The sequence below is a fragment of the Amia ocellicauda genome, chromosome 6 (assembly GCF_036373705.1).
Source record: "Amia ocellicauda isolate fAmiCal2 chromosome 6, fAmiCal2.hap1, whole genome shotgun sequence".
In the NCBI taxonomy this organism is placed as follows: Eukaryota; Metazoa; Chordata; class Actinopteri; order Amiiformes; family Amiidae; genus Amia; species Amia ocellicauda.
This window is the reverse complement of record NC_089855.1, coordinates 15912841-15934623: the sequence shown is the minus strand read 5'-3', so window position 1 is coordinate 15934623 and position 21783 is coordinate 15912841. Positions and strand designations below refer to the sequence as shown.

The window sequence follows — 21783 nt, the reverse complement described above, 5'->3', positions numbered from 1 at the left end:
CCCTCAACTGACCACCCCATAATCATGTGGTTTCAGCTTTATGTTCCTTAACATACAGCTGTCCTGCTTATTTTTTCACAACACAGGGCCAAGTGATACTACTGAGCATGTACAGCAGTATGATTAACGGAATCATCTAATAATGTAGCACAATACTTTAGTCTGATCTTAAATAATAATCATTGTAAATAATAGAAAATAAAATTCACTTTTAACTAAGTTCATGTTTATACGTTTGTATACATATGACATTGTTGCATCATAAAATAAACTCCTTGAAGGGAAAACAAATCAGGCAATTCTAGTACCTACAGTAGCAGGTGATTGTGAAGGTCACAAGGATGAAACTAGAGCAATGCAAACATGTACATATAAACTCAAATGTGAGATGTGTCAACACTTATATCAGTTGAAATGATGCAACAGAAGGGCGGAAGTTCAAAATGCATTTACACCACAGTCGAGCACATTGGAAAATTAATTCTATTACAGCTCATCAGCAACACACCCTCCAACTGATCTCCAAGCTGCGTGCATGCAAGCGAAAGCAGAGCAGACTCGGCAGCCGCAGCGCAGCGCAGCGCAGTGCGTGTCATCACGGGCTGCAGACGAGGAGCCGGAGCTGCCGACCCTGCAGGGAAACGTCCCCGAGCTGACGCACGCAAACAAACATGCCGCCGAGCTGCGCGGAGCTGCTGGCGCTGTGGCTGCTGTTCGCGCTCTTCTCGGGCTCTGCGCAGTGTGAGTACTTGGTCTGCGGCTGTTTTCTCTCCCTGGCGTTTTCTGAAAAAGCGTCGCGGTGCAAGATTAGCTTATAAACCCCAGTCTCATTTCCACAGCAGAAGTGTGAGTATGTCGTTAGCTGCACTTTCAATTCCGAGCATCTTTTTGTGAATGCCTTGGTACTGGAGGAGTTAATTCATAAGAAGAGCATATTGAGGGGCATCCGTGCTGTAGCTGACCACCCAAAAACATGGTTAAGGGGAATAGGCTGTAGTGTTGTGCACTTTGTGTTGACATGCGTGTCCATGTTTCAGTCGCATTGTCCCCGAAAGAGGCTCACCAGTTCCTGGGCAGACAGAGGAGGGCGAATCACGTTTTTGAGGAGACCAAGCAGGGGCATCTGGAGCGGGAGTGCGTGGAGGAGAAGTGCAGCAAGGAGGAAGCCAGGGAGGTCTTCGAGAACGACCCGGAGACTGTGAGCACACGCCTGCTGCTGTTACATTAACGGTGTCCTTATCATACATCATCCGAAGAATCATACTGAATATCGCTTCGTGTACCATAGCATTCAAACCCACCAATTCTGCACGGCAGCTCAGTCCTGTGTGCACCTGCAATGTAGGAGTTAAATCCGTCTGGCGGTCGCGTTTGTGTAGCGCAGATCTGCAGATTCCCATCGATCCCATTGGTGGAGCAGCGCAGCTCCTGAAACTGCGCAGATCTGTGCCGCACGACTGCTGATTTGCTTAGTCTCTGATGAACACTAATTGGCATTCATCATTGCATCATTTATTGACCTACCCCTTCAGTGGTGTAGTAAAGAAGGGATGTCGATATTTGAAGTGTTTTCTGTTTGTCTGGCTGTATTGACTGCCCAGGCCAGTCTGTGAGGGCAAGGGTCATGAAAAGTGCAGGTTTAGTTAAATACTTCTGCAGAGTGAATTGGTCTGTTTCTCTCCTGCCCTGTTGGTGACAGCAGCATGTTAGGTTGGGTTCAGTCCGTGTGTATTATATAGTGTTTCTGAAATTATAAATAATAATCGGTGGTAAAATATATTAAAAATGATACAAAGGCATATGAGTGCAATGATGGAGTCTTCTGTAAAGGGAACATGATACGCTGCATGGCCGCTTTCTCAGGATCATAGTATACTGTTTGATATGACACTGTGTTTTCTTGACCTCAGACTTCCTGTGAGTTGGGTACTGGGCTGGGAAAGGGCACCTCTCAGAGGGAACTCTCCTTTACTCGTGTCAAAAAAAAAAAACAGATTTTCTTATTATCATGTGGAACTAGGTGGCACCTGATCTGTGTAGTATTTCCCCAGGGCTCAGCAGTCATCTTGAAACAAGGAGAGGGTAGGATTCGGGTCTTTTAATTTAGCACTGACAGAAAACGTGGCTTAGTTTACTCCTCTTCCGCACCATGAATCTCGGCAGCATAGGGACAGCAGGAGCACAGGGCTGTGGGGAATATTTGCTTCAGTATTTTCCATTAAAACGACCCAGATCTATTATGGACAAAAAGAGAAGGAAATGGGATTTGGACAGGGGTTAATATCATGGTACACACATACAATGAAGTGCTGCTGTTTTTTTTTTAAAACAATCCCTCTATATGATAAATTACTTAAGCGTATCAATATGAAAACTGCATAAATATGAATGCATCTGGCCTGTGTGCTTTCTCTGCTGGTTATTGCTGAGCTCATGCAGAATGTTAAGGGAAATCGTTGGACAAACTCCAGGTGATGCCCTCTGGGTATTGACGTAGTTACACTGCAGTAACTGCTGTAAGTAGATATTTTGTACTGATAATAAACAGCAATCTTATTTAGTGGGCGACTTATGCATTGCAGCAGAACCAGTCCCAATAGAAATGAGTCCTATAATTTGGTACGCCATTTGGTTCTCCTCTTCGCAGTGGGCACAGAAACAGGTTTGCTCTTTGAGAAGAATAGGGAGGGGACAAGGCAGTGGCTAAAGCCAGGCAGCCATTGTCTGTGTAAACCATTTTTTAGGACCTTGCAGCACCTGCATGTTGAGAATTAGTCAGTTAGTAAAAGCATTATGTGCTCATTTAGCTCAAATCCTTTCCTTTTCATTGAAAACTGAAATTGTCCTTGGGTAATATGTTTGAGGAGAAGGAGAGGTCAGATACATTATTGGTAAGTTAGACACTTTGTAATAAATTATATTCTGGGTGTTTACATTTTCCAAGCAGGATTTAATAAACAGCCCCTCTGAGAGAAACACCCAGACAATAGCAGTCATTTTACTGCTGCAGTATTCAAATGAGAGTGGAAAGGGATGGGCCAGAATTTGTTAGTAATGCAGGAGAATGGGTATAATATAAAATATAAATCACACAGCAACCAAAACTCTGGGTGGTATAATAAATGCATGATCTTCTGAGTCATGTTTTTATATCTGAATATACAATTTAAATTAATGCCTTTAAAAAAAATGTTCAGAGTCCTAGGGTTGGGTTACGGGTTCACTGAATCAGGAGTATTGAATCAATATGATTGTGGAAGCAGGTGATTGACATTATTTATGTTATGCCACTGATATTATTGCAACATGTTCAGGGTCAGCAACCCAGAGAGTGACGGGCACAATTGTAAAAATCCCACAAGGTTAAAAACATGTAATTTCGGCTTTCTGGGTGCATTTGTATATATGGAAAGTTGTGTCCTCTGATTGAATTTCAAACTTTAACATGACATTGTTAGACTGTCCAGTGTTATCCTTGTGTCTTCAGCCATGATGGTATTGTTTGATAGCGGTTCTGAAAACGACAGATTTTTAGTCACATGAATATGTTCTTATTGACACCTGATTACAGTCCGACAGCAGACTATTTCCACCAACCAAGTTTAATGTGTTCTAAATAAAACCGCCTGGTCCGTGTGATTAGGCTTTCTATGAAGGAAGGTATTACTCATTTCCCCCAGACATGATTACAGACGGGTCACTAGTCTGGGGCTGGCTTTCATTTAACTTTTTTTCCTTTTCCCTTCAGGAATACTTTTATCCAAAGTACTTAGGTAAGTCTTGTTTTCACTTTTAAATGTAAATTAGTCCCCTGAGTCACCAGGTAGAAACAGGTTGATTTTTGTGCAGAGCTTCACAAAATGCACATGTTGGGTTTGGACACCAAAGTAATTAACTAACAGTAGACTGCGGCAAGGCTGCAACTCAGCTGAACATAGTTACGCATCCATAAATCTCTTCATTTATCGTGTTTATTATATATACATTCATCAGATTTAGGCCTGGATTTACAGACCCAAAATCAAAGTGGACTAGTCATAGACTGATTGTTTTAGATAGAGTAGTATTAAGCTACTGCTAATGAAGTCTGTGAAACCAGCCAATGGAGTTTCCATTGGGAAATATTGGTGAATGTAGAGCACAGAGGAAAAAACTGAATCGTATTGACTCCCATAAATAGATGAGTGAAAATCTGAGTGTCTGGTTCTATTATGCATTTTTATTTTGACCAAAAGCAGTTATTAAATCTTCTAGTTTCAGTATCTAGGTCATATCATGGGGAAAATAAAGCATTTGATACTTAGTCGGAATGTTCCTTCAGTCACTGCAGATTTCTGAGTTGACATGGAAACTGAGCTGTCATTCAAACCCTGTTTTGTTTGTTTGTTTGTTTTTGTTTTGTTTTACGTGGAAGCTTGCATTGAGAAGTTTGGAGATTCAGAAAAGAAGAGACAGGATCTGCTTACCTGTGTACACAGTGAGTATCTCAGCTTTAAAAGCATTCTTTATTCTGATGGATAATTTTGGAATTATTTACAATTAATGCCAGTGATGTGAGTTTAAAAATAACAGCCGTGACCGAGGCAGTGTCCTGTCCCCAGTGCTGTCCTGGTCGGGCATAGTCTGGTGCTTGTGAAGGCAACAGGGGACACATACAGCAGGCATCTTTCCTGGCTAAGGACTGTGCATTGAGATGTCCAATTTGGGACATTGAATGTGCTGTTGTATAGATGTTTCGGACCTTACAATCATTATACAATGACTTATGGGATGAGGGGGTGGTGTAGCTTAAAGTTCTTATTCAATACAGATGTACCATTTGATGAATGGTAGAGTACAGTTCACCACGACACTAAGGGTGTGTTCACACTTCTAGTTTGGTTCTCTTGGTCCGGACCAAAAACGAAAATGATACATTTAGTCCTGGTTCGCTTAGCGTTCACACTGGCATTTTTAACACCAAACCTAAACAAAAGGCATAAGGATAAGGTCACAACCTGATCGGACAGCTTTTATGACGTAAAATTTGCGACGGAACTTGTCGAACATCGTACATTAAAAAAAAAAACAAATTGGAACGCTTCACGGATTTGCGTGTCATACTTTCGCAGCCGAACATCCAAAACCATGCTGTCTCCTGGGCTAAATGCGCTCGTTGGTTTTGTGTTTATATGGTGGTATTCACACCAGCTGAGAACAAACGAGGAGCACATAAAATGTGTAAAGGAGGCAAAACTGTTTATGTACTGTTGACGCAGCTTCTTCACTTTAATGCGGCACTGCTCCACACTCCTGTTGAACCAGCTTTCCCTCAACCTATCTCTGAACATTTTGAACACTTTGAGCATTTTTGTGTGTTTTTTTTGAGTATGCTGGGAATATGCTCGTCGGACCAAATGTTAATAAGTAGCTTTTCCTCCTCATTGCTCCATGTTTGCCGTCTGCTCATTTTGTTGTGAGTAGCGTACACCGCTGTTCCCGCTCTATGGGTCGCATCTTGTGACATTTCATCCTATTATTGGTCCGTTTAGACGTCTTTGATCCATGTTGCGTTCATAAATGAATCGAACCGCACCAGAGTTCGTTTGGAAGGTGACCGAGACCCACTTTTCAGGCGGTCTCGGTCCACTTGTTTGGTGCGCGCCAAGGTTGGGGTGGCAGCGTTCACACTTGTTCAGATGAACCGCACTAACAGAGCAATCGCACCAGAGTTCGTTTTAATCTAACCAAACCTGCCAAGTGTGAACACACCCTAAGATTAAGTGGAAAAATATCAAAACTTTGACATTTAGTGCAGGACTACTTTAAAATGTGCACTGTATTGCCAATTAAAATAATTCTACAAAATAAAAATTAATCTCCACAGGATCTTAATGTGGATTAGGCAGAGTAGAGTGCTAGTAGAAGCCTAGCTTTTTCCCTGGACACTACAGTACTGTGACTGCAAGCAAAAGTGCAAAGAGTTTATATTTCATCTGTGCATCCAATATTTAATGAAGTGTGGGCATCACGGCATGGACCCTTTTACTAAAATTGCCAGCTTTATGTTGGCAGATATCTAACAGAACATGGCACCATTCTTCCATCAGGGAATTGGCAAGAAGTGTGGTTCAGACAGAAAAGGGATTGTTGATTGAGCTACCCTTTTATTTTCATGTCCACCTTAATTATAAGGAGATGTTGCTGGGAACATTTTTGCCTGTGGTTGAGCTGTGTGCATTGATGTATGTAGTTAAAGTAATGTCTTTGGTCCTTTTGCATTTATGACAGAAGTGGCAAGATAATCTCTAGTTATACAAATGTTTATACATTCAAAAACAAGAATGTTTAGGAAGGAGAAAAAAGCCTCTATGAGGCCACTTTGAAAGCTAAAAGCGAGAGAGACATACTACTATGATTGTGTTGTATTACAGTCTGAAATCTGCTATACATCACTCTATTATCGGCTGTGTTTATTAGCTTGAATCCTAATATTAGATATGAAGATGGCTTTCACTACTGGAAGGTTTTATTGTTTCTAAAATGTGTATTTTAACAATCAAAAAATAGACGCCCTTTAAAAGTTAGAGCTATTTGGTTTGTTGTGCTTCCAAACAATCTCTGCATCCCATCATCTAAATCTTCAGCCATAAAGCTCTATATGAAGACTATACATTTCTCATAGTCACCTCTGATCGACCGACCCCAGCAGCCTTTGAATCCATTATTGATGGAACTCAAGAAAATGTAACAAAAACAAGCTCAAGCGTTTAGCTAGAAAACACAGCTGAAACCAGGCGGATTATGGCTTTATTCGCAGTGTACAGATGATATAGCTTTCTTATGTGCAGGTTGTTTTGCTTGTTGTGTTTATTGGTTTGAAAAATTAATGAAAAGCCTGAAATTAAGACCTATATAGAGAACTCTCTTTCAAGTCGATGAAGAAAATCAGGGGAAGCCACCGAGCAGTTTGGTTTCAGTTGACGTAAAAGAACACAGCTGGCGCAAAGCGAACGTAAGGCCGGTAGTGTCTTAACTAACAGTAAAACTTATGTAGCCCTTCATTTTTTTTATACTTTACATTCAACAAGTAAAAATAAATGCATACCTTAGGGAGAAGGTAAGCATGAAAGCTATGCTTGCTGTGTGCTGGTTTGCTGTTTGGAATAATCTTCAGTCTGTGGGACTCAGTAAGTAGTGCTTTTGTTGGTCTTGTTGTTTGAATTTCTGTCTAGCTACTTGTAGTTTATTTTTCCAGAAATATATATTTTTTCTTTGCTTCCTGAAATGTGGCCCATGACTTATCCTAAAGGAAGCAACTGTATCCACACACACATTCCAAGAGTGCCCTCATCCTGAAGTGGAAATGTTGGGATCTCCTGAGAACCTTTGAGTGAGTTTCATTGCGCATGTCCATGTGGGCACAGTATAGAGAACCACAGGCTCGGAGTTGTATTGAAAACATTCCAAGCAAGCCGAAACTTGACTTCTTTTGTCCTTGTGATGGTGTCTGAAAGGCTGCTTTCACTTTTTGCCACACTGTAAGTGTGCCGTGCGGAGCTCTGTTCAAGCCCGCACTTGTTACTTTCTTTAAAACATCATCATTGGTTTTAAATCAGGGGTTCTCAAAGGTTGTTTAAATAAAACCCATCTGGGAACAGTTGTCTATATTGGGTTGAAGCCAAATGTATTGAAAATAAAAAGCATGATATGTGAAACCTTTGCACAACAGTAGCTAATTATTTATATTTCTTGTTTTTTGCTCCAGGATGTGTTCTGTAGTGTTTTTGCAACAGTGATGTCATTAGACCAGTTTCACAGCATTGTGCAATAAGACTTAATTACATTTAGGTTAAACCATTCCAGTTACAAAAACCCTCTCCCCAACGCTATTATAACTTACGTATACGTATGATCTGAAGATCTGTAGAAATGGGTGTGCGACCTTTGTTTTCGCATTTGCACATTTTGTCATCATCTGTCTTGTTTTGGTTGTTTTGTCAGATATTCCAGACCAGTGCTCCCCTTCACCATGTAACCCAAAGGGGACTTCACGGTGTGAGGACAAGAAGGGAGATTTCAAGTGCCACTGCTTCACTGGCTGGACAGGAATCCAGTGTGAAAAAGGTACAGTGACCCTACCCTACGAGGAACAAATCCCTCATATAAGAGACATTTAATTTTGGAAATTATTTTGGAGCATGGAATAAGATGGTAACAGAGAATCCAGTCAAGTGTTTGTAATTTAAGTATGTTAATATGTGATTCATATTTCTTGTTTTTTGGCTTCTCAACGTGCAATATCTTGTCTGCATGAAAACACGTGTCTCTTCTACCAACAGATGTAAATGAGTGCTTATGGAAGAAGGGAGGCTGTGACCATGTGTGTGTCAACACCATAGGGAGTTACAGGTGCTCCTGTTTGCCTGGTTATGCCCTTGCAGACAGGCACAAATGTGCAGGTGAGGACTTTTGAGTAACCCTCTCTTCCAATGCACATGACTTATATAGCATAGCATTGGTATGTGATTAAACGTTTTCTCTGTTCTGCATGTGATGAAAAACAAAGGCACAGAATTACTCCTTTTTAGGGGCAATATTACCTCAGAGTGGTCTAATGGGGCAACCAGCCAGTTCATCAGTTGAGTGTTTGTTTTATTACTAAAGGATATTGTTAGTCATCTTTTCAGAGGTCCTATGAACATGGCATATCAAAACAGATAAATACATTGAAAGCCAGTATGTCATTGGCAGTTGGATGTGCACGAGGGAGCAGCAGTGATATGTGAGGTTGGTGTCTGATTATCTGGACACCCTTTTGTTCCAGACGTGAATGAATGCAGAACAACCCCAGATATCTGTGGAACAGCAACCTGCAGCAACCTAGAGGGGACATACAGATGCCTTTGCCCAGAGGGATACTATTATGATAACGTCACAAAGGCATGTCTAGGTGAGTTTATGCTTTTTGTGAACAGAAACATACAATTGAGCTAGTTATAGCCTAGAGTTTTATATAGGTTGTATAGATGAGATTGTGTCTGTTGTGAATAGCTGAAACACAGGAGGAATACAGAAAAAACCTAATGCTCTATTCAGATTCTGTTATTGAAAAATAATGATGTGTATCTCTATTGCAAGCTGATGCATGACCACCTTGTTTCATGTAGGAGTCTAAGGAATGCACTGAAGTCACTGAAGTGCTAAATCTCTGTGAGCAAGAATCCCAAAGCAACCTTCCCCAGTAGACTGCATTAAGGTGGAATGCAAAACATTATATTCTTGTTATGAAAAGGAATATCGGTCCTTTAAATCAATGGCGTCTATGAATGGTATTAAACCAAAATATTGCATTTAAGAACAACTTTCTAATATTTTTTTCAGCTGTTCTTAAAAAAGTTTGAAAAAAAAAAATGTATGCATCAGAGTATGCTTGAGTATCCTACTTGTTTTTGCTACTTTTAAAAATATTTATATTAAAAGACAGGAATGTGTTTAAAAAAAAAAATGTATGAGCATTTTAGATCCAGCAAAGCAGGTAATTACTTATGCATTCAAGTTTTTTCTGTTTTGTATTTGTAATTAATTTGGAACCATCTGCAGATTATTTTTTTCACGTTGACATTATGGACATGTTCTATGTTGATCAGTGGCAAAAACTCCTGATTTAAATCCATTCTGATTACATGTTGTAACACAATGAAATATGGAAAAGTCCAAGGGGGTGAATACTTTTGAGAGCCACTGTAAGTGTCTGAAAAGCAGAACATTGTATTGCCTAGAATATAAAAGCATGTTCAGCTTATAAATGGCATCTAGAGATTTGATAGTTTACATTTGATTTATAATATTGTAGTTAGATTGCTTCATATGCACAGTGGAAGTTGTTTTTTTTTTAACATTAGAGAAACACATTTTGAAAATCCTCAATAGTATTGCCATTTTGTTTACTATTGTAGTTTTAATATAAATTACATAAATTGCTGCATTACATATTTGTATGTATGCATCAGTGAATTGTCTAAAGCAGAAGCTTTAGGTCACTCTACATTAAGATGCATAACTTTGTTTATTCCTTTTTAGTAGGATTTAATTTTTAGAAGCATCTGTACAGTAATGTGGTGTCTGGTCCAGTGCAGTGCCTTGCTCTCTGTCAACACATTGCTCAATACATCTGGGAGCTTCTCAGCTGCCTCTGTCCTGAAGCCCCTGTGCTTTGTTGTTCCAGATGTTGATGAGTGTGGATCGGACGTGTGCTCAGAGACGTGTGTGAACACTCCTGGTAGCTATCGGTGTTACTGCGATGGGAGAAAAGGAGTGAAGTTAGCACGGGATCTGACAAGCTGTGAGGTACCCTTCGTTACCCTCTGAATTACAGTTTGGGCTGCATTTATGTGCCATACTGGAAAGCATGTTGTCGTTTCATGGTATTGTATTGGAGTGCTCTACACAAACCCATGAAAACGCCCAGCAATTGTAATGTGAATATGTCTGGCATTGGAAAAGCTGTGGCTGAGGGTTTGCTGTACAGTAGGATGTCAGTAATTCACTGTGTATCTTCAGGTTCAGCCCTGCATGTTGTGGTTTGGTAATGAGAGTTGTTTTTCACTAAGCTCTCCAATCTGAACAGCCAGATTTCTTTTTATGTTACTTAAACCCCATAGCTGCAGTGTGACTCACCAAGCAATGAAAATTGTTCCTTCATTTCAAGATTACAGGCTTTCGCCCGGCAAACACACACCGCACCAGCATCAGGGGTGATTGTTACAAAGCCACCCCTGCTCTGCAAACCATGAGTTGTGGTTCCCACTGGCATTAAAGCATCACTGTGGTGTGCCACGTCATGTATCGCAATTCAGACCTGTGTGCAAGTGTCAATTTTAATGCGTGTAATGCGGTCAAAGACGGAAATAGGACTAGCTTCACTTTGTCAGTTTTAAAATGTACATGTAGAAATACCTGATCTATATACAGTGAGGGAGAAAAGTATTTGATCCCCTGCTGACTTTGTACGTTTGCCCACTGACAAAGAAATGATCAGTCTATAATTTTAATGGTAGGTGTATTTTAACAGTGAGAGACAGAATAACAACAAAAAAATCCAGAAAAATGCATTTCAAAAAAGTTATACATTGATTTGCATGTTAATGAGGGAAATAAGTATTTGATCCCCTATCAATCAGCAAGATTTCTGGCTCCCAGGTGTCTTTTATGCAGGTAACGAGCTGAGACTCTCTTAAAGGGAGTGCTCCTAATCTCAGCTCGTTACCTGTATAAAAGACACCTGTCCACAGAAGCAATTAATCAATCAGATTCCAAACTCTCCATCATGGCCAAGACCAAAGAGCTGTCCAAGGATGTCAGGGACAAGATTGTAGACCTACACAAGGCTGGAATGGGCTACAAGACCATCGCCAAGCAGCTTGGTGAGAAGGTGACAACAGTTGGTGCGATTATTCGCAAATGGAAGAAACACAAAATAACTGTCAGTCTCCCTCGGTCTGGGGCTCCATGCAAGATCTCACCTCGTGGAGTTTCAATGATCAAGAGAACAGTGAGGAATCAGCCGAGAACTACACGGGAGGATCTTGTTAATGATCTCAAGGCAGCTGGGACCATAGTCACCAAGAAAACAATTGGTAACACACTATGCCGTGAAGCACTGAAATCCTGCAGCGCCCGCAAGGCCCCCCTGCTCAAGAAAGCACATGTACAGGCCCGTCTGAAGTTTGCCAATGAGCATCTGAATGATTCAGAGGAGAACTGGGTGAAAGTGTTTTGGTCAGATGAGACCAAAATCGAGCTCTTTGGCATCAACTCAACTCGCCGTGTTTGGAGGAGGAGGAATGACCCCAAGAACACCATCCCCACCGTCAAACATGGAGGTGGAAACATTATGCTTTGGGGGTGTTTTTCTGCTAAGGGGACAGGACAACTGCACCGCATCAAAGGGACGATGGACGGGGCCATGTACCGTCAAATCTTGGGTGAGAACCTCCTTCCCTCAGCCAGGGCATTGAAAATGGGTCGTGGATGGGTATTCCAGCATGACAATGACCCAAAACACACAGCCAAGGCAACAAAGGAGTGGCTCGAGAAGAAGCACATCAAGGTCCTGGAGTGAGTGGCCTAGCCAGTCTCCAGACCTTAATCCCATAGAAAATCTGTGGAGGGAGCTGAAGGTTCGAGTTGCCAAACGTCAGCCTGGAAACCTTAATGACTTGGAGAGGATCTGCAAAGAGGAGTGGGACAAAATCCCTCCTGAGATGTGTGCAAACCTGGTGGCCAACTACAAGAAATGTCTGACCTCTGTGATTGTCAACAAGGGTTTTGCCACCAAGTACTAAGTCGAAGGGGTCAAATACTTATTTCCCTCATTAACATGCAAATCAATGTATAACTTTTTTGAAATGCGTTTTTCTGGATTTTTTTGTTGTTATTCTGTCTCTCACTGTTAAAATACACCTACCATTAAAATTATAGACTGATCATTTCTTTGTCAGTGGGCAAACGTACAAAATCAGCAGGGGATCAAATACTTTTTTCCCTCACTGTATATATATAATACACACACACACTTTTCTTCATCTTTACAGATAACCAGCTGTGTCTTTGTTTTTTTTTGTTTTTTTCTTATTAAGTAAATCTGTGGTAAAATGTCAAATTTTTCTCATTCTGTGGTCTAAAACTAAAGTAGATTTTTTTCTGCGTATTTTGAAAATATCCATATATATATACACCGTAAAACTTAATTTAAATACCCCCTGAGTTTATTCCAAATAACTGCAAGAAGCCCCGGCATCAATTGGAGACCAGCGTTTGAAGGAGACTGGCGTTTGTATTAAACATTCATAAATAAAAAGACTTTGTGAACTAATGCAGGGTAAGACCTTGGAAACATTGCTTCATTGTAGAAGTAGGCTAATAGGCCAGGCTTTTATTGATTTATTTTTAAAATTATTATTTTTTAATAATTTGCTTTCCAAAGATGAAAACAAATCACATTGAATGTATGGTGAACTATACACTGTACATTGAAAACAAGATACCGGTAATTCTGCAGTCTATACTGTGAACTCTCACTAAATAAACAAAAAGCACTTCAACAAAACTGTGGAAATACGCTTTAAACCAAACCATCAACATTATACTTCACTAATGTATTGTTTATGTTGCAATTGACAGTTCAATCACTATAATGAACAGCAATACAAATATACTATATATACACCGATCAGCCATAACATTATATCCACTGGCAGGTGAAGTGAATAACACTGATAATCTCATTATCATGGCACCTGTCAGTGGGTGGGATATATTAGGCTGCAAGTGAACATTTTGTCCTCAAAGTTGATGTGTTAGAAGCAGGAAAAATGGGCAGCGTGAGGATCTGAGCGACTTTGACAAGGGCCAAATTGTGATGGCTAGACGACTGGGTCAGAGCATCTCCAAAACTGCAGCTCTTGTGGGGTGTTCCCGGTCTGCAGTGGTCAGTACCTATCAAAAGTGGTCCAAGGAAGGAAAAGCGGTGAACCGGCGACAGGGTTATGGGCGGCCAAGGCTCATTGATGCACGTGGGGAGCGAAGGCTGGCCCGTGTGGTCCGATCCAACAGACGAGCTACTGTAGCTCAAATTGCTGAAAAAGTTCATGCTGGTTCTGATAGAAAGGTGTCAGAACACACAGTGCATCACAGTTTGTTGCGTATGGGGCTGCGTAGCCGCAGACCCGTCAGGGTGCCCATGCTGACCCCTGTCCACTGCCGAAAGCACCTACAGTGGGCACGTGAACATCAGAACTGAACCACAGAGCAATGGAAGTAGGTGGCCTGGTCTGATGAATCACGCGGATGGCCGGGTGTGTGTGCGTCGCTTACCTGGAGAATACATGGCACCAGGATGCACTATGGGAAGGAGGCAAGCCGGCCGAGGCAGTGTGATGCTTTGGGCAATGTTCTGCTGGGAAACCTTGGGTCCTGCCATTCATGTGGATGTTACTTTAACACGTACCACCTACCTAAGCATTGTTGCAGACCATGTACACCCTTTCATGGACACGGTATTCCCTGATGGCATTGACCTCTTTCAGCAGGATAATACACCCCTGACACAAAGCAAAAATGGTTCAGGAATGGTTTGAGGAACATAACAACGAGTTCAAGGTGTTGACTTGGCCTCCAAATTCCCCAGATCTCAATCCAATCGAGCATCTGTGGGATGTGCTGGACAAACAAGTCCGATCCATGGAGGCCCCACCTCGCAACTTACAGGACTTAAAGGATCTGCTGCTAACGTCTTGGTGCCAGATACCACAGCAAAGCTTAAGAGGTCTAGTGGAGTCCATGCCTCGACGGGTCAGGGCTGTTTTGGCGGCAAAATGGGGACCTACACAATATTAGGCAGGTGGTCATAATGTTCTGGCTGATCGGTGTATATACAGCTCTGGAAAAAAATAGGAGACCACTGCAAAATTATCAGTTTCTCTGGTTTTACTATTTATAGGTATGTGTTTGGGTAAAATGAACATTTTTGTTTTATTCTATATACTACTGACAACATTTCTCCCAAATTCCAAATAGAAATATGAATGGAATGGAATGACTGCCATACATGTAGGGATGCTGATTTAAGAAAAAAAATGCAGCGGCCTCTTAATTTTTCCCAGAGCTGTATATATATAGTGTATAGTTAAAGTGAGAAATAAATTAATAAAAACACGTGATGGTGTTTTTATAATTAATATACGGTATATATTTACTGAAAACAAGAAAGATGCAAAAACTAGAAATAAAAGTTCACATAAATATATTCTGGAAGGTTGTTTCAATTGTGTTAATGCATCTTTAGAAACTGTATTGATTTCCCTTTTCTTTATTTTTAAAACATTGTAAAGTAACCAGTCATTTATTATAGATCGGCTTTTATTTACATGATTATGCAAATCAACCCGACAGCTATTGGAGACCTGGCGAGTTTTGGAAGTTTTCCAATATATATATTTCTTTCTAATACTTTTATTGTACTATTATTATAATAATAAGTTAATATCATTGTTAAACCTTTAAAATGCAAAGGAGTTGTTATGATAGTGAGCCCCAGGTTAATTATATTGCCTCTCTCTCTCATAGAGCATCGAGCCATGCATGTCTCTGAATGTGAAGAGAAATCCAAAGTCTCTGTACCTGGGCAGGATGTTCAGTGGGGTCCCGGTCATCAGACTGCGATTCCGGCGAAAGGTGCAAACTGGGTGAGCAGCAGGATACCACACACTTCATAGGAAAATACTGTTTTAATGGGAAAGTATTTTACATTTACACACTTCATAGGAAAACCCCATACTAACTCAACAGTCCTGTCCATTTTCTTTCTCCAATCTCCTGTCTGTTATGGTCTCATGTTTCTGCAATGGGCTGGCGTCACATCCAGGGCTTGCCCTGCCTTGTGCCCTGTGGCCACTGGGTTTGGCTCCAGCTCGCTGCAGCCCTGTACTGGATGAAACTGTTATTAGATATGGATGGATGGATAGATGGGTGATTTAACGTGTATTAGTGCTTGTAAATGCATGTGAGTTACCTTGGAAAAGGATTAAATCTAAAATATGATAAATAACATAAATAAGAATAATAATCCTCATAATAAAATGGGATATCTCCTTGTCTTTAGGTTTAGTGCAGAGTTTGACATAAAGACATTCGATCCAGAGGGCGTTATCTTTTTTGCTGGTGGCCATCTGAACAGCTCCTGGATAGTTCTATCAATGCACCATGGGAAGTTGGAGCTACAGCTGAAATATGGACCAATCAACCGAGTGACCAGCAGTGGACCAACTGTAAATGACGGACTTTGGCACAAAGTGAGTTCAGCTTTCAGATTGGTATCAGGGTTCATTCAAGTGGGCTATTCATGCTAATCGATCTGTGCTCTATTCTGACTGCAGTGCCAGCTAAATGGGTTTGATTTCACATATGTGACCAATGCTAGACTGCATCACAAATCTGCCACAGAGTTTGGCTCACTGTGGCCTCCTTAGACCCTGTTCTTCTCCAGAGAAAGAGCTTAAGACACACTATCCCAGTGGCTACAGCAAGGTGTTGTGGGGGACTCATGTAAAAGATTAGTTTCTAGTATCTTTTGCATTTCTAATTTCTCCCAGTAGTTGAAGATTTTGGCCTTTGCAATGTTGTCAGAAGAAAAACCGTTAAGGGAATAATTAATTCATGTGTTCCAGTAATATTTTTATATTTCCTGAATGTCTTATTATAATTTGGCAGTGGAAACTGAACACTCAGTTTATCCCCTATAGATGTCTGGAAGAAATGAAAAGGCAAGTGTTCAAATATTTCAAACATTTACATCATTGTTTACCATGTAATAATTCTTGACAGCGTATAACCGTAAAACCATTTGGCAGTTTTCAACATTTATACTTTTTTTTTTAGTTCTGGGAAGGAAATGCACACGTGTTATGGTTATGCTTCATGCTAGTGTTATCCCCACTTTAAAAACATTTGCTGTAAATGTTTGATTTACTTTTGCTATGTGCTATATTTCTATATTATTCATCCTGCCTTTTAGGGGCCTTTCACAATGCGGATTGAAGTGCGGTTCATTTTGGTCTTCTGTGCTTTGGTCACCAGATTTCTGTGGAAGAGCAAGGCAGGAGTTTGATTATTAAAATCGACAGGGAAGCTGTGATGAAGATAGCTGTGAATGGAGACCTGTTCACACTGAAGAAAGGCATGCACGAGCTCAATCTCACAGTCGGGGGGGTTCCTTTCAGAGAGGGAGATCTTGTGAACATGGTGAGATCTCTTTCATTTATTAATTTATTTTGTCTCCCTACGTTGGAAAATAACGGAAGTGCAGTAGTGATGTTCACCAGGGTTAATTTCTGACTTTTTCTGAATTGTTCATCAGCCCTTTAAGTTTAAACGTGAAGTCAAATGCAAAAATGAGATCCAACTTTCATCTGGATATTAACATTTTAGGTTTACATATCATTGGATTGACTGGACGTCTGTCTTATACAATGTACGGAAGGGGCAATGAATTCAGTATGGACTGAACTTTGAACCAGAAATGAAAGTATTCAGCCAAGAGGGAGTGGGAGCGAAGGTCTGAGCAGAAAACCAAAGTGGGTGTCTGGTCCAGTTCACTAGCAAGAGTGGATGATTCGAGCGCTGACTCAGTCAAAATTCAGTGCCAACTTGTTTCTGCCTAGGTCCCGTCCGGACGTATTTTAATCCACAGGGGAAAAAAAGGCATTTTAATCTCTTGATTGCAAAAGCAGCTATCCCTTTATTTTAGCCCAGAGCCTGCCAGCCTTTGGTTTTACAGTTGCGAATGTAAATACATTTAACGAGGTGATATCACCCTGCAGTCCTGTCAGGTCATAATGAGCTTCACAGCCACCCTCAGCTGCAGTGTGCCAGGGAGCGTGAGTCATGCCAGGATGCTGGGAGCTTTAAGGGCAGCTTCTTCAAGACTGGCAGTTCATCTATTTCAGTAAACAAAAATGAAAATATCACCTCTAGCATAATGCTTTTGTCGTTTAGTATTCGTACATTCCTGCCGGGGCTCTGCCAATACCTTCAGATATACAAAAGCTAGGGGGTGCTGGTGAATTTTAGGGGGAAGAATAGGTGTGGATGTACAATGTTATACATTCAGTGTTTTAGATCTCTTTCATACTGCCCTCAACATAAAGATGCCGTCAGACTAAGCCTTTCCATAGTGATATAGAGGAGCTTTGTCAGAACTTCATGCGTGCGAAGCCGCGCCTGACTTTCCGGAGTCAACCCCAATAGACGTATGCAGTAGAAGCTAAATTTATTTTATTTTGGCCTGGACTTGCTTGACTAAGGGAACGGTGACCTAACCATCATACCCCACACACTAGGTGGATTGAGCTGCTGCAAAGGCAGTGTTTGGGGTGGAGGAGGGATGCAGAGCAAGGAATTCTGGGAGAGGACTCTTGTTGCCGGATACTTCTGCTTGGGAAGGTGGAAGTTGGGCATGAGATTAGGGTTGTTCCCCTCTCGATCTACAGTTTAAAAACTCAATTTATGCTAATGGCATGATTCTACTGTATATGTGACCACGGTCAGTGAGTTGATGTCAGAACAGTTTTAGAAATGCAGGGGGAAAGCACAGCTATCCCAGTTTGGCCTGAGCTCCCTGTAAACTTGCTGTTTCTAAACAAGAGCAGAGTCCTGCGGACGGGGGTTCTCACGCTGTGAGTAGTAAATGGGGCTCTTCACTACAGATCAACCCTAGGCTGGACGGCTGCATGAGGGATTGGAAGTGGCTGACTGGAGAGGACACGTCCATCCAAGAGACCATTAAGATGAATGAGAAGATGCAGTGTTTCTCTGAGGAGGACAAGGGCTCTTACTACCCTGGCAGTGGCTTCGCTTCATTCAATGTCAGTTACGGTAAGTGTCTTTTACACAGAACAGTGAGGGTGTTGCTTTACAGGAAGTCGTTGGCAGTGATGACCTGTTTCTGGTAGTCTTTGGCACACACAATACATTCTTAAAGTATTACTATTTTTTTTTAATGTAATTTATTGAATGAACAAATACAAGTTAGCCAGGATTGTGCTTCTTCTAGGAGGTGTTCCCATGGAGAGAAAGGTCTCCAGTACTAAACAGGACACTGGTCTGAAAATGAAAGTGCTTTAAGAGCTACATTATATGTCCATTATTCTGCTGAATTAGTACTAGTATACTGATGTGGAGTGAAAATAATATACTTTACCGTTTTGTTAGTATAGCTTTCATAAAAGTCCCTTCAGCCTGAAAGCTGTTCAGCTATACTGTGGGAGCTCTATTCCCATCGTGTGTGTGTGTGTGTGCGAGATGCCAGGCCATGTGGTGGCTGATGCTGATGAGGCGTGTCCCTGTCAGGTGACAAGGGTGTTGGGGTGGACTGGGCTGTCAGCGTGCAGTTGAGCATCAGGCCATCCTCCAGTCCAGGAGTCCTGCTCGCCATTGTCAGCGGAGACGCGGTGCCCCTGTCTGTCGCCCTGACTGACTATCACCCCGGGAAGAAGCTCAGGCAGCAGGTACACTGGGGCTACTACTCGCCGGTGTCTCACAAAGTCGCTCAGTGTATTCATATTAATAGAGTATGACTCTAACTCATGTGCCACAAGTGAGTCACACAATAATAACGAATACAGCTGCAATTAAGTTTTTATTCTTTGAAGTTAAAGAAACAACTCAATTGAAAACCAATCCCTGAACAGCACTGATTTTCAGCTGTTTTTATGTAGTGATGAATTAAAGAGTTGGTGAGTCTTTCTGAAGATTTTTTTCTCAATTTGGGAGTCCATGGCTTCAAGTCTGACTCAGGACACAAAGCACTTATACATGATGTCACCTTGAGTTTTGGCTTCCCCATAAAAGAACAGGCACCTCACAGTCCTATAGAGAGAAGTGACCATCCCTTTCATGTTTTTGTGGAAAGAACGCATTTGTCTCAGACCTTGTAGCTTTTCTTGATTTAATGTTTCATTACAAAATAAATGTTTTATACTTTGGGGTGCTATGAACGAATTCCTTAAATCAAATTCTCTAATACTGAACTGGCCCTGCTTATTGTAAATGTAGCCAACCCTATTAAAGTAAAGCTTTACAGTTTTAAAATGCTATTTATGCAAGTCTTTAGAAATGTGAAGCACTAATTACATTTCATTTAAGATTTAGTCATAAGGTAAAGTGATGAGTACAGAGTGACGAGACTACACAGCTGGCATAAGATGACATTTCTGTAGGTTTTATTTGCTCATTAATTCTGCATCTGTGCTTCACTACTGGCTAAACTGCAGATGAGCAGAGCTGAGAGCGGAGACCTGGCCAAGGTCAGAGAGGAGTGGTAGAGTAATTACTGGGACCTTCTATTTTTCTGCTGTGCATTGTATGTGGATTGATGGTGTATCGGTGTCTGAGTGTTTCTCTGTGGTGAATAATTGTGGCCGAGAGACGGCGAGACAATGGGGGGGTAATCTCTGTTGTCGTTCTCCTGTCCCTTCTCAGTTTGCAGTGCTGTCGCTGGCAGACGAGATCGTGTCCAGTGTCCTGCTGGGGATCTGTGACTCCGAGACACGCTCGCTGAATGTCACCGTGAGGAACGACCTCGTGCTGCTGCAGGTGGACGGGAGGGCTGGGCAGATAGACGTGGACCAGGCACGGCTGGAGCAACAGCTCTCTGTCCTGGGCAGCCTCATCCCAGGGCCCGTCAGAACCTACTTGGGGGGTCTTCCAGGTGAGCAGGGCGCTGCTCTTACCACTCAGCCTGCCACAAAAAGCAACATGTTTCAGAAACTGTACTGTGGGCAGTGTTACCTGAAAATCAGTTTAGAGAGAGAGAAGAAAAAAAATCTGTCCAATGTATAATAAATTATATTTGGAATTGAAAAAGCAGTATCTTGTCTGAATCCTCTAGTGGAAATTCCAGAAGATAAATTATGCACGTTTTTAAATCAAGATAATTTCCCTCAAATTACGGTTAAAAGCAACAAGGATTAAAACAAGTAAGCTTGGGAAGTAAAAAATGGGTAATAAAACCTAGACTGCAAACTCCTCTGCCAGAGTCAGTTCAAATGCTTGTCATGCTTGTGACTGTTTATCACAGGTCACTGCAGGGTCTTCAAGATATAAACCTCCAGTCAACCTCACTGTTGTGCGTAGGTGGTAGATTTTATATTTATATACAGAAAATCTCAATTTAGCTTTACGTTTTGCTATTGTATATAACAATCTAAATATTTATTTACATATAAATGTTTATGTATCATTGTGTATATATGTGAGTTTATTGACATTTGTCGTGTCATGTCACGGGTAGATTTATTGTCATTCCTCTCCCGTTCTCCAGATGTGCCGGTGGTGTCCAGCCCAGTCTCGGCTTTCTACAGCGGCTGTATGGAAGTGCTGATCAATGGAAAAGCCGTGGACGTGGACGACGCTCTCTACAAGCACAACGACATCCGATCGCATTCCTGCCCTCCTGCCCAGCCGCTCACTCACCCTTAGCACTGCTTGATTTGGTTCTTACTCTCCTACAGAATGACACATTTTATTTATACTAGAATATTCACTAGAGCACTGCACCAGTTTCTGAGCTACTGATAAGGACGTGTCATCTGCAAAACTAAAAAAGTTTTGTTTGACTGTACTGTAATATATGTGTAAATATTTAATTCTTTCTGTTGAATGGTTTTAAGACATTTTAAGAAACAGGCCAAATTCAAACTCAGTCTAATTTCAAATCATGCTAAGCTCCTAAGCATTCCAAAATGGGGTTGTCTGTTCACATCGCTGGCAGGGAGTTCTCTTGCAACCCCCACGATGTAGTCAAATTTGCAAGAATTTGCTTTCCCATCCTCCCCCACTACAGTTTAGACTGTCGTCACGTTGACTTTATTGGACAATCTCTTCTCCTAAAGCTGATTCTCGTCACCTTTTGTGTTTTGGTTGTACTCGTATTGTATATTTTAAAGTTCATATTGTTTTTTCTTACTGTAAAATCACCCAGTGTGTTCTTAGCTGACTGGGTGGGACTGTGTGTGTGTTTTTTTTTTTTACAGAAATATCAAGTAAGTGAAAATAAACATGATTACTAAAAAAATCTAGTTTTTCAGAAAGTTATGACCGGCGGTATGGAGCTTTGATTATTTAGGGAGCGGGGGAAACAGGGTTTGGCTTTTGTAACTCTTATACCTGATAAGCCTATGTGTAAATTAGTCACAATAAATAAGATTGGGTTTTAGTTGTCCTTTTTTTTTTATTACAACATTG

At 41.2% G+C, this 21783-nt stretch overlaps 1 protein-coding gene across 1 annotated transcript; it reads left to right on the top strand.

The window, feature by feature from the left end:
* The first annotated feature begins 485 nt into the window (after positions 1–485).
* On the top strand, positions 486–21754 carry gas6 (growth arrest-specific 6). Its single transcript, XM_066706344.1, has 15 exons — positions 486–741; positions 1038–1198; positions 3749–3773; positions 4415–4477; positions 7984–8106; positions 8322–8441; positions 8807–8932; positions 10208–10329; positions 15109–15227; positions 15644–15833; positions 16618–16782; positions 18246–18414; positions 18889–19046; positions 20020–20248; positions 20861–21754. Exons 1-15 carry the CDS (start codon positions 672–674, stop codon positions 21016–21018), a joined length of 1998 nt encoding a protein of 665 aa, XP_066562441.1. The 5' UTR covers positions 486–671; the 3' UTR covers positions 21019–21754.
* Positions 21755–21783: the final 29 nt, after the last annotated feature.

Excerpts from the sequence above, each read along its gene's own strand:
- gas6 (XM_066706344.1), top strand. The coding sequence starts at position 672 with ATGCCGCCGAGCTGCGCGGAGCTGCTGGCGCTGTGGCTGCTGTTCGCG. Across the intron at positions 1,199-3,748 it reads TCGAGAACGACCCGGAGACT|GAATACTTTTATCCAAAGTA; the intron begins GTGAGCACACGC and ends TTTTCCCTTCAG. Across the intron at positions 10,330-15,108 it reads GGGATCTGACAAGCTGTGAG|AGCATCGAGCCATGCATGTC; the intron begins GTACCCTTCGTT and ends TCTCTCTCATAG.